General features: G+C 39.1%; 1 protein-coding gene across 4 annotated transcripts in view; it reads left to right on the top strand.

Moving 5' to 3' along the window:
• MMEL1 (membrane metalloendopeptidase like 1) overlaps window positions 1–13,540 on the top strand; it is a 668,752-nt gene extending 655,212 nt beyond the window's left edge. For all 4 annotated transcript variants that reach the window (XM_073656486.1, XM_073656485.1, XM_073656484.1 and 1 more), the window contains 5 exons: window positions 1,224–1,357; window positions 4,642–4,707; window positions 5,249–5,344; window positions 10,046–10,122; window positions 12,055–13,540. In XM_073656486.1, coding sequence (XP_073512587.1) covers window positions 1,224–1,357; window positions 4,642–4,707; window positions 5,249–5,344; window positions 10,046–10,122; window positions 12,055–12,154 — 473 coding nt within the window. In that variant the 3' untranslated portion in view covers window positions 12,155–13,540. The remainder of the gene's footprint in view (window positions 1–1,223; window positions 1,358–4,641; window positions 4,708–5,248; window positions 5,345–10,045; window positions 10,123–12,054) is intronic.
• Window positions 13,541–13,809: the final 269 nt, after the last annotated feature.

Below are 13,809 nucleotides of genomic sequence, written 5' to 3'. Positions count from 1 at the left end.
GCTTCCGGACCTATCCCCGTAACTGCCTTGTCTTCTGCCACTTCCATAGCAGTCACAAGATCCACCACCATATCCTCCACTCCTGTTATCAAACCTGCTGTTTCCATATTAATCCAAAAAGTGAAAAGCCTATTTGGGACAACACTTCTATTCAACAAACATCCGATCAGGTCAAAAAAGTATAGATGCAGAAATTCGATAAAAAGATTTTGAAACTTTTATTGAATTATTTTAAAAGAAACACTACTGCCCCCGAAGAAGCTGATTGCGAAATGCGCATTCGGGCTGTCCTTAACTGCAGTTGAAAGGTTGTATTGTCTTTATTTACATTCTGTTTATCTCTATGCCTGATGATACCATCTGTTTATTTCCATGCTTGATGATACCATCTGTATTTTGTGGGCCATGATTGACTTTGCCCTATATTGTCACTTCTCTACCATTTGTGGGCTTTATGGCTTCTTTCTATATGACCTATTGACATATTTATAGATATATACCTTTACGGCATTTTGACTACATTTTTTATGCTGGATACTTTAAGGTGGGTACTTGTAATCCACTAATGCTTACTAGATGAATGAATTTTGGATACTGATCCTTTATTTATTTATTTATTTATTTAATTCTTCATATATTTATCACTGGGTTCATTGATATGATCTCCTTTTGTTAGTCTTGTTAAACAGAATAAATGATTGATTACCCTTGTTATTAGCACTGCAGGCACCTTCATTGGTTCACTTCTCCTTTATGTGTGTTTTTTAAATTTCTTTTAAAATAATTCAATAAAAGTTTCAAAATCTTTTTATCGAATTTGTGCATCTATACTTTTTTGACCTGATCGGGTGTCTGCTGTTTCCATAACCTCGGTCTCCACCACCACGTCCTCTACCACCACGGAAGAATCCTCTGCCACCTGAAGAGCCTCCTCTGTAAACCCCACGTCTATCACCAGACGACTTGCCAACCTGGTCTACATGAATCTGACGCCCATCCACAGCCTATATATAACTTTCAAAAACTGATGAAACTCTGATGGCAAAAACTGACACTTTGACCAAATACTGATCAAACACAGATCAAAATCATTGATGAAACTTGCACCGTTTTTTTGCATACGATAAAAAAATCTGATCTCTGAATGAGCTCTAACAGTTATAGTCAGTGAAGCTCAGCATCATGTATATGGATTATGCTCAATGATGGTTGTTATTTAACAGGAAGGAATTTTGACAAGGACGGAAATATGTTTGACTGGTGGAGTAACTTCTCTGCAATGCATTTCAAAGAGCAGTCCCGATGCATGGTCTACCAATATGGCAATTACACCTGGGAATTAGCTGGGGGGCAAAATGTGAGTATGTTTTTCTCTTTTTCTAAATATGCCATCAGAGATACATCTCCCAGTTGGCTGAAAACACCAGTGAAATGGATGAGATGACCAGACTGACTGGATAAGATGTCTGCATGGGCAAGCACTTGACAGATGAGGTTTAATGTTGATAAGTGTAGAGTAATGTACCTCGGTCGGAGTAATCCTATTGCTGCATATATGTTAAAGGTAAATATACTCAGGACTATAAAACAGGGCAAGGACTTGGGTATTCTGATTACAAGTAAGCTGAGCAGCAGTAATCAATGTCAGGCAGCAGCTACAAAAGCAAATAATATTTTAAGATGTATAAACAGAGAGAGAAAATTCTGTGATCCCCATGTATTGTTACCCCTTTATAAATCACTGGTGAGGCCACATCTAGAATATGGGATCCAGTTTTGGGCCTCACATTTTAAAAAGGATATTTAGAAGTTAGAGTCAGTTCAAAGGCGGGCAACTGGATTATTACAAGGGAAGGAAGGCCTCTCATATGATGAGAGGTTGGAAAAGTTGGGCTTGTTTAGCTTAGAAAAAAAGACGTCTCAGGGGAGATTTAATTTATATGTATAAATACATGTGTGGTCAATAGAGAGGACTGGCACATGACTTATTCCTTCCAAAAACCTTACAAAGGACCAGGGGGCACTCATTAAGGGTGGGAGAAAGGCAAATCAGGCAGTTAAATAGGAAAGGGTTCTTTACAGTTAGAGCAGTCAGAATGTGGAATGCCCTACCATGAGAGGTAGTAATGGCAGACACTATAACAGCTTTTAAAAAATGGCTGGATGATTTCCTCAGTACAAATAATATTGTGGGTGTAGCGCTGCTGCCAGCGTCCCTGCATGATATCCCTTCCCCTTCCATGCAGGAACACTGACTCACTCACTGCCAGGTCCTCAGCATGATCTCTAACATGCTGGTACTTCTGTGTCCCAGCGGAACAACTAGTACACGCTCCCCTGCTTTTAAAGAGGCAGCGTGCGCACATCGTAAATGCCCCCAGCTATCAGCTGGGAGGCATTTAGTTAATGTGATTACCTGCAAGGTGTCTCCCAGCCAATAGCTAAGAGGCATCTTGTATAAAAGCCACTATCCCCAATTGGGAGGTGCCTGAGCAACCCTATAGTTATGGTAGGTGGTTTGGTGTGTGCAACTGTATGTTGGCAGGCCCTTGTCCTTATTCTGTTAAAACTATTCCTGTATCCTGTGTCCCATTAGTCCAGTATAGTTTGTCCGTGTTCCTGTCACCGCTTCGGCAGTGTCCATATCCTGAAACCGACTATGCAGTACCTGTCTGCTACTCTGGGGGCTGAAGGCTGAATACCCAGGCCTGAACCCTTAACCTGTCCCAGTGGCCATCTTGTCTGCACAGTCTGAATATGTCCCAGTGGCCGTCCTGTTTGCACAGTCTGAACCTGTCCCAGTGGCCATCCTGTCTGCAGTCTGAACCTGTCCCAGTGGCTGTCCTGTCTGCACAGCAGAACCTGTCCCAGTGGCCGTCCTGTCTGCACAGCAGAACCTGTCCCAGTGGCCGTCCTGTCTGCACAGCAGAACCTGTCCCAGTGGCTGTCTTGTCTGCACAGTCTGAACCTGTCCCAGTGGCCATCGTGTCTGCAGTCTGAACCTGTCCCAGTGGCCGTCCTGTCTGCACAGCAGAACCTGTCCCAGTGGCTGTCCTGTCTGCACAGCAGAACCTGTCCCAGTGGCTGTCCTGTCTGCACAGTTTGAACCTGTCCCAAGTGGCTGTCCTGTCTGCACAGTTTGAACCTGTCCCAAGTGGCCGTCCTGCCCTGTTGAGAATCTGAATTAACGTTATTTACCCTTGGGGTCAGTTGCTACTGCCGAAAGCCGCCCTGGAGTAGCACCTTGCAGCTACCTGCCGCACAAGCCTGACCTCACCACTAGAGGCTCCAGCGAACACCAAGGTAGCTGCATAGTTACGACCCTCCAGGGCAAATCTGCTTTGTGGCATAGTGGGTCCACGAATTACGTGCGCCATCTAGGAGCATAACAGTGGGTTATAAATAATCTAGTGATACAGAATGTATAACTGGTGGAGAAAGGTGGAACTTGACGGACCTTAGTATTTTTTCAATCTATGTAACTATGTAATATAAAACTAAATCAATAGTGCAAGGTGGTTGGCCACTTCTGTATTGTCTTTATTGACAGGGTTATCCCACTGGAGCATGTGCTATAAGTAGAGAATATGAAGAGGGTGGTCTCAGATGCTTTTATATTTATGGTAATCTACCTGGAATTAAAAAGATTAACAGATAATATTTACTGGAAGTTTCAATGTTATCATTCACATATAGTGTACAACACTAGACCATAATACATGTAATAAAAGAGAAAAAGGAAGGAAGGAGGAAAGGGAAAAGAGACAAAGGTTAAATGGGTTAAAATGTAAATAAAATACAAATTTTAATCACATTTCTTTAAAAAAAAAATTATATTAGTGTAATTTATTCCTTAGTCATTTATGAAAATAATCCAGACCAAAAGTTTCACAAAACCAATAGTTGGGTAGTGAAAGGGAGAGGTAAACCTAGACTACTATTACTGGAATAAAAAAAAATATTTGTCAATTAAAATGTTATTTGAGGAGATAATCACACAGAGCCAGTAAGAACTCCAGTAAAACCATGGTGTATTAAACCTACTGTATGATTAGTCCAATTTTTTTAAGACGTCTTATTTCAGACAATTTCTGCCACGGCTGTAGTTTGTTAAAACATGACAAACTGAGCTGTAATCGCCTTCCCCGGGTCCAACGGCAAGTCTCCACCGCTGCTTCTGGTGCCTTGGATTGGCTGCAGCGCTGACGTCACATCCACAGTGTGGTAGTCAATCAGTGAGCTTAGCGGCTCTGAATAGGGTGCTTCACCTACACAACCAGAGCCGCCGAGCTCATGATTGGCTGTTGCGCTATTGACATAACTTCAGCACCGCATGCTGGACATGGGTGCAGCGGCAGAGACTCATCATTGGACCTAGTGAAGGTGAGTTCAGTGTAGTTTAAGGTTTAAAAAGCTGTAGCAGAAATTGCCTGAAAGGAGATAACCCCTTTAACCTATGGTATGACTAAGTAGATCCAGTTGGCCCACTTCAAGTTCCTTCTCTTTGCTTTGTCTGTTTACTGATCCATTGACCAGAAACCTTTCATTAAAGCATTCATATAACGTGTGATTTTAGAAAGAAGACAAGTCCCTTTAGAAGACCACATAAATTATATAAATTCATGATTTCTCATTTTTTAGGTAAGTGGTATCATTACCCTAGGAGAAAATATTGCAGATAATGGCGGAGTCCGTCAGGCTTACAAGGTAAACTATGATGAGGTATTTTTTTCTTCAATCTTGTTATTGTCAGTGGAAATGAATGAAGGATTACAACGTTCTGACATTGAAATGTCAAAATAATTAATGTCCTTCATGGTTTTTAGGAAGCGACTCAGTATTTAATGTGGTCGAATCTGCAATCTTTCATGACGAGTTAGTTACAGCGTCAGCCTAATCATGCAGCCGTCGAGCTCGGGTCTCTGTATACTGGTGTTTTTCATTTTTTAAATTTAATTTTAACAACAGTTGATCTCCTGCGAGAGTCTTCTGTCTCCTATGTATATTAAGGACTTAAGTATTTAGGGTAGAGGTATTACTTGAAGCTCCTGGACCCCAATACAAAACACAACTTAGGTCTATTGCACTCCTGAGAGTTATTGCTCTAAATATTACTCAAAATACAAGACAACTACTCACCAAAAGCATCAATGTCTACTGATGGTTTGGCCATAATTGGCCCCGGTTCTAGAGTCTTGAGATTCGATGGTTATGGTGAAGATTTTTTATTTTTTTGGTTGACTTATAGGCATATCTGAAATGGGTGGAGAGACACGGCAAAGAGCCCAGGCTCCCTGGATTGGACCTGACGCACAAGCAGCTCTTTTTCCTGAACTTTGCACAGGTGATCTTTATAGGCTTTTTTCAATACTGTTAGTCTAATATACAGTAGGTTATAGATATTATCATTTAGCAAAATAGTGCTGGTTAGAGGTACTTATTTCATATTACTAGAGAGTACTGTTAGTATAATACAAGGTATTGATGCCTATTCCATATTGCCGGGCAGTACGGTTGCTATAATATGGATACTAGCTTGTTATTCCATATAGCTAGGCTGTAGTGTTACTATAATATGGGTTATACTTATTCCATATTCCTAGGCTGTAGTGTTTCTATAATATGGGTTACACTTATTCCATATTACTAGGCTGTAGTGTTGGGATAATAATGGTTTTAGATACTTTTTTCCATATTGTAAATTAATGAGAGCTATTGGTAGAATTTCAGATATTGTTACTTATTTCATCTTATGCTCAGTATTGTTGGAGCAATGTAGGTAATTGATATTAATAAATATATATATATATTTATTAATATATATATATATATATATATACAGTATAGACCAAAAGTTTGGACACACCTTCTCATTTAAAGATTTTTCTGTATTTTCTTGACTATGAAAATTGTACATTCACACTGAAGGCATCAAAACTATGAATTAACACATGTAGACTTACATACTTAACAAAAAAGTGTGAAACAACTGAAAATATGTCTTAAATTCTAGGTTCTTCAAAGTAGCCACCTTTTGCTTTGATGACTGCTTTGCACAATCTTGGCATTCTCTTGATGAGCTTCAAGAGGTAGTCACCAGAAATGGTCTTCCAACAATCTTGAAGGAGTTCCCAGAGATGCTTAGCACTTGTTGGCCCTTTTGCCTTCACTCTGCGGTCCAGCTCACCCCAAACCATCTCGATTGGATTGAGGTCTGGTTACTGTGGAGGCCAGGTCATCTGGCGTAGCACCCCATCACTCTCCTTCTTGGTCAAATAGCCCTTACACAGCCTGGAGGTGTGTTTGGGGTCATTGTCCTGTTGAAAAATAAATGATGGTCCAACTAAACGCAAACCGGATGGAATAGCATGCCGCTGCAAGATGCTGTGGTAGCCATGCTGGTTCAATATGCCTTCAATTTTGAATAAATCCCCAACAGTGTCACCAGCAACGCACCCCCACTCCATCACACCTCCTCCTCCATGCTTCACGGTGGGAACCAGGCATGTAGAGTCCATCTGTTCACCTTTTCTGCGTCACACAAAGACACGGTGGTTGGAACCAAAGATCTCAAATTTGGACTCATCAGACCAAAGCACAGATTTCCACTGGTCTAATGTCCATTCCTTGTGTTCTTTAGCCCAAGCAAGTCTCTTCTGCTTGTTGCCTGTCTTTAGCAGTGGTTTCCTAGCAGCTATTTTACCATGAAGGCCTGCTGCACAAAGTCTCCTCTTAACAGTTGTTGAAGAGATATGTCTGCTGCTAGAACTCTGTGCGGCATTGACCTGGTCTCTAATCTGAGCTGCTGTTAACCTGCGATTTCTGAGGCTGGTGACTCGGATAAACTTATCCTCAGAAGCAGAGGTGACTCTTGGTCTTCCTTTCCTGGGCCGGTCCTCATGTGAGCCAATTTCTTTGTAGCGCTTGATGGTTTTTGCAACTGCACTTGGGGACACTTTCAAGGTTTTCCCAATTTTTCGGACTGACTGACCTTCATTTCTTAAAGTAATGATGGCCACTCATTTTTCTTTACTTAGCTGCTTTTTTCTTGCCATAATACAAATTCTAACAGTCTATTCAGTAGGACTATCAGCTGTGTATCCACCAGACTTCTGCACAACACAACTGATGGTCCCAACCCCATTTAAAAGGCAAGAAATCCCACTTATTAAACCTGACAGGGCACACCTGGGAAGTGAAAACCATTTCCGTTGACTACCTCTTGAAGCTCATCAAGAGAATGCCAAGAGTGTGCAAAGCAGTCATCAAAGCAAAAGGTGGCTACTTTAAAGAACCTAGACTATAAGACATATTTTCAGTTGTTTCACAATTTTTTGTTAAATATATAATTCCACATGTGTTAATTCATAGTTTTGATGCCTTCAGTGTGAATGTACAATTTTCATAGTCATGAAAATACAGAAAAATCTTTAAATGAGAAAGGTGTGTCCAACCTTTTGTTCTGTACTGTATATATATATATATATATACAGTATATATAGTAGACAGCTGGCAGAATCCTGGAAAGTGCTGAGGGGGTTAATAGGACAAATATATGGGTCCAGGTTTGTTAGGAATGATTAGTTGAGATGGGCAGAACTAGTCATTCCCACCCTCCAATCCTGGTTTAAAAGGGCAGCTGAGCTGTTCATTCCTTGTCTGGGAGTAGAGGTGCGAACACCTCTGGTATTTGGATCTGGGTATGCATGGTGGAGGACCTGTGTAAGTTGTTTAGACTCTGCAAGAGCCCAAGTATTGGGCTTTTAATATTGAGCAGCTGAACCGCTCTGTTTCTCATACTGCTGTATGGACTCTTTGTTTTGTTATTACTTTTTGTGGAAGTTTTTGGAGTTCTGTGTGGAGAAGAATCTGTGTGCCTATGTGAACACTACCAACTACCAACGAGCTGAATCCCTACTATATATACAGTATATATGTTCTATACTACTAGGCAGCACTATTATTCTAATATTGGTCATAATTTTTTATCAAAATTACTGCACCGTACTGTGGTATAATATGGGTTAATGGGTTGTAAACAACTAATAATGCAACGCAGTACCACTGGTATAGTATAAGGTATTGTATTTCTTATTCCATATTACTGGGCAGTACTGTTGGTATAACATAGGGTATTTTTACTTCTTCCATATTAGTAAGCAGTACTGTGGTATAATATAGTATTTTGTTACTCATACAGTCAAGGCCGAAAGTGTTCGCACCCTTGAAATTGTTCCAAATAATGAGGTATTTCTTGCAGAAAATTATTGCAAATCACATGTTTTGTTATACACATGTTTATTTCCATTGTGTGTGTTGAAACAACACAAAAAAAAAACAGAAAAAAGGCAAATTGGACATCATTTCCCAAAATGGACAGGACAAAACTGTTCGCACTCTCAACTTAATATTTGGTTGCACATCCTTTGGAATAAATAACTGCAATCAATTGCTTCCTATAACCATCAACAAGCTTCTTACACCTCTCAACTGGAATTTTGGACCACTCCTCATTTGCAAACTGCTTCGGGACTCATATTTGAAGGGTACCTTCTCCCAACAGCAATATTAATACCTCTCCATAGGTGTTCAATGGGATTTAAATCCGGACTCACTGCTTGCCACTTCAGAACTCTCCAGCACTTTGTTTCCATCCATTTCTGGGTGCTTCTTGAAGTATTTTTGGTGAGTATTTCTTGTTGTGAATCCCCTGACCTAGGATGCAAACCCAGCTTTCTGACATTGGGCACTACATTGCAGCCCAATATCCTTTGGTAATCTTCAGATTTCATGATGCCTTGCACACGGTCGAGGCACCAAGTGCCAGAGGCAGCAGAACAACCCTAAAACATCTTTGAACCTCCACCACATTTGACTGTAGGTACTGCATTCTTTTCTTTTTAGGCCTCATTCCATTTTCATCAAACAGTAGAATTATGTGCTTTACCAAAAAGCTTTATCTTAGTCTCACAAGACGCTTTCAAGAAAGATTTTGGCTTACTCACATACATTTTGACAAACTGCAGTCAAGCTTTTTTATGTCTTTGTGTCAGCAGTTCAGTCCTCCTGGGTCTCCTGCCATAGCATTTCATTTCATTCAAATGTCGACAGATCATTTGCACTGACACTTATGCACCCTGAGGCTGCAGAACAGCTTGAATTTCTTCGGAACTTGATTGGGGCTACTTATCCACCATCCAGACTATCCTGCAATGCAAACTTTCATCAATTTTTCTCTGCTGTCCACATCCAGGGAGATTAGCTATAGTGCCATGGGATGTGAACTTCTTGATTATGTTGCGCACCGTAGACAAAGGAACATCTCTGGAGATGGAGTTGTTACCTTGAGATTGTTGATATTTTTCAACAATTTTGGTTCTCAAATCCTCAGGCAGTTCTATTCTCCACTTTCTGTTCTCCATGCTTAGTGTGTCATACACAGACACACAATGCAAAGTTTTAGTCAACTTCTCCCCTTTTTCTCTGGTTTCAGGTGTGATTTTCATATTGCCCACACCTGTTACTTACCACAGGTGAGTTTGAACAAGCATCCACATGCTTGAAACAAAGTTGTTTATCTAAAATTTTGTAAAGGTGTCAACAATTTTGTCCGGCCCACTTTTGGGATTTTGTGTGAAATTATGTCCAATTTGCCTTTTTTCAGTTTTTGTTTTGTGTTGCTCCAATACACAGACAGGAAATAAACATGTGTATAACAAAATATGCCTAATTGCAATAATTTTCTTGGAGAACCACTCCATTTTCTGGAACAATTTCAAGGATGTCAAAACTTTTGGCCATGGCTATATTACTTGGAAATATCGTTGGCATAATATGAGTTATTGTTACTTATTCCCTATTGCTAGGCAGTACTGTTTCTATAATATGGGGCATAGCTACGTATTTTATATTAATTGCGGTATTGTCGGCATAATGTGGTTTTAATATTTATTCCATATTGCTAGGCAGTGTAGTAGTAATTTAGTAAATGTACTGTAGTAAAGGGATAGATCTTGGCCCCCTGTAAAATGTCTTGTACACACAGGTATGGTGTGGATCTTATCGACCAGAGTATGCCAGGCACTCGATAAAGACAGATGTACACAGTCCATTTAAGTACAGGTGAGTTATTTTCTTACTATCTCACTGATTTTAAGCTTTTTTTGGTAAGTGACCATGTGTATCACAGTCATCTATTTATTTCCTCCATCCTTTGATCTGTCCTCTGTTTCTTTTTCCTCTTTGTTTCCTTCTATTTCACATTTTTGTATTGTTATTTATTTCCGTCTTCTGGTGGTTCTTCTTTCAGTTCCCTTTTTGTCTTTCTATCTTCTATTTTTCTTCCTTTCCTTCTGTTTCTTTGCCTCCTCCTCTGTTGCTTCTTCTTTTGCTTCTTTTTCTTCTCCTTCTTTTACTTTTTCTTCTTTCTTTTGCATGTAGTCTTCTTTTTTGTCTTCTCCATACAGTCTACTCTTTACCTTTTATCACCTCGTTTGCTTTTGTCTTGTGTATATCTTTATATATCTTCATTATTCTACACCTTATTCTTCTTTTCCATCTCTTCCTTTGGATTCCTCTTCTTTTCTTTCTTTTCTCTTCTACCCCCTAATTGTTGTTCTTTCTTAAATCTTTTTCCACTAATTAGTTGTTTTCCTCTTGCTCCTATTCCATGTCCTTCACTTTTCCTTCATTTTTTTTTCTTACACATTTTCTTCTATCATTTGTTTGCTTCTTTCCCCCTCCTTAATATTCCTTTCTTACTTCCCTATTTTCTTCTATTATCCAATTCAATGCCCTTCTTTAGCATCTCTATATATTCTTCTTCCTTAACTTTTTCAGTTTTTTTTCCTTTTCTCCATCCTCTTTTTTTACACCTCCTTTTTCTTTATGACATAGGCTTAAGTAATAAACTTTTACTTCCATTAAAATTACATTTTTTCTTGTTGTTTCTCATAGCAACATCTTTAGATGTGAGTCAATAAAATGTTTGAATTATAAAGTTTTGCTTTAAAGGAGTTGTCAACTTTTTTTCCTTTTAAACCATGCTCATTATCATAAAAAGATGTTAAAGAAACTTCACTCAAGGACCAATCTCATACACTTCTCCACAGCACTGCCCTGGTCTCCTCGCTTCCTCATTCTGCAGGACGATTCGTGACCACTGCATCCAGATAGTAATCACTCCTGCAGTCACTGAATGGCTGCAGTGGTCATGAGCCGTTCCCACCAGAAGTGAAAGTGATGAGACAAGCAAGGGACCTGAGAAGCGCTACAGTGGAATAAAGGGCGATTGGTAGTGAGCAGAGATGATCAAATCTGTTAAGATTCAAATTTGTCAAATCACGCAAATTTAACAGGGAATTTTCATTTGCATCAAAGTTATTCGATGTGCATTGATTTTCCTTATTATGTTCTGTGGGCTCTTCAGAATACAGAATGTAAACATAAAATAATAGTAATACTGTAGCCCACCATCTGGTCCATCCCGTTTCTTCTTTTTGCCTTGCTCTATTGCATGCATCCTCTTCGGCCTGTTTCATTCTATACCGGGGCTTCCGGCACCGGCTAGGCCTCTGACGTCACTATGCCATCGAGGTGCACATTAGATATTACTACGTGCTTCTTCAGTGGCTCTGACTGCATCATACAACATGTCTCACGATGGCACGGAGTGCAGTGATCTCAGAGGTCTAGTCAGTGGCGGAAACCCCAGCATAGAGTGAAGCAGGTTGAAGATGATGAATGCGACAGGGAAAGGAAAAAGGAAGAGGTACAGAAGACCAGACAGTAATTTGCAAGGCAAGGGTGGCAGAACAGATAAGGAAACTATTTTTTTTTTAACCTGTTGCTCGGCAAAATGGTAGCCACGTGGAAGAAATTTCAAAAGATCCATATTATGCAAAATGGGAATTTTGTAACCTTTTAAGAGAAATCAATTCCAGGTGAATAAATTTGCTCATCTCTAGTAGTAAGCACAGTTATTTGTTTTTCATTTTTTGGACCATTACTCTTAACCATTCACGTTTGTAAATCATGTTCTCATTATCATTACAGGGTGATGGGATCCTTACAAAACTTTGAAGCGTTCTCTGAAGAATTTAACTGCAAGAAAGGCACCACAATGCACCCTGTAGAAAGATGCCGAGTTTGGTAGTCTCAAGTCTTGATCTTCAAAAATCAACCTAAAAATGTGTACTGGGCTGGCTTATACATTTTGCCAATGATGTGCCTGGTATTTCCCTCTGATTCGGTCAGAGCCATGGTGTGTGTAGCGAGTCAGGGACAAGCAAGGCGGCAGGCATACTGGTTTAGGGTTTCTATAACGCAAGTGTAGAATTTTATGCCGTATGTCGCATGGAGAAAGTTATGATAGAAAAGACTGTTTTAATGGCTTGACTGTTATAAAAAAAAATCTGCTGTCAGGTTTCAAAGACTAGTTCCAAGAAGATGTATTTTTTTCTCAAGTTATCTTGGCTTTTGATATTATGTTGTATGTCTGTGCTGCTCTCATTTCACATTTTCAGAAACATTTAAAACAAAATATTCATGGGAAAATTACAGAGGAGAAAGCAAAAGCAACTCTTTTATAAACTCCCCAGTAAGGTTAGCCACTAGAACAGGACACAATTTAAAAGTTACTTCCTAACTTTGTCATCATCCCTTCCTGTGACCTTTAGGTGGCGTGTTTTATTCTACCACTGCATAGCAGTTATTCAATAGAATTTTCATAATTGTTACTATTTTTTTATTAGATGCAAGGTTAAATAATGCAGAATGCAATTGTAAAGTTTTTTTGGAAAGTTCTTCACTTGACACGCCACAGCATAACAGCTTTGCCTGAAGTGTTTCTTTAGTCCAATTAATCGGAACAAACACTGAAAAATGGAGTTCCCCTTGTTCTAATCCTTCAGAGTGGACTCGCGTTATATTTTTGCAGTTTACGCAACTGGAGCACAGTAATGTGATCACCGGACATTTTATGCCCCTCCAAACTATTCAGTAGTGCTCCCAAATAATACAGAAATGCCAATTTTTACTGCAAATTTCTATTTAACCCCAGTTATTACAGGATATTAAGGGATGTTGGCAAGTAGGTTTAATGCAGATCGTGTTTAATGAAGTCAATGAACGCATAGATGACATGATATAAATATATATATATATAGACTTAATATTGGCATCTGTTTTGTCTAAAAATCTACGCAAAGCTCATTATTTTTTTACAGAAACTATTAAACTTTCAGAACTTGTCATTGACACACATCAGATGGTTGCTTGAAAGTGATTCGTTTTAGAGAACTATATATACAAAGGCTATGTAATTTTGTTAAAGAAAAATAAAAGTATATATATAAATATATATATAAATTTAAATCTACATAAATGTGCTACGTGTCGTCTCAGGCTTTCTGTAGGAGAGAAATAATTATATTGCAATGTATGTTCTTTTCAGATTGCTATGATGTCATGTTTCAATGGTATATGGTGTCATTATTGTGTGTCGATAATTATTTTTGATTAAAATGACATGTTAATGGCATTCACGACCTGTCTTATTGTCAGTTTGCTTGTGGCTGCAGCCAGTACAAAATAGGAGTTGTTGCTGTGGCGTAACAAAAGGCTACCCAAATTTTTACATGCCCTCCCTTCAATTTTTTCTTCATTCATTATGAAATTTAAAGGCAAGGTAAAGGGGACCTGTCATCCCTTGAAAGTTTTCAATTTTTGTTCTTATTTTATTCCTGCTACATCCTTGAGTATTCTGTTTTTTTTTTTGTTTTTGTTTTTTTATAAATCTGCCATACAGTT

This window comes from Phyllobates terribilis, unplaced genomic scaffold (assembly GCF_046119375.1).
Source record: "Phyllobates terribilis strain yellow unplaced genomic scaffold, ASM4611937v1 Scaffold_12__6_contigs__length_324123572, whole genome shotgun sequence".
In the NCBI taxonomy this organism is placed as follows: domain Eukaryota; kingdom Metazoa; phylum Chordata; class Amphibia; order Anura; family Dendrobatidae; genus Phyllobates; species Phyllobates terribilis.
Note: the sequence above shows the minus strand (reverse complement) of the source record. Positions and strands in the feature narration are given on the sequence as shown.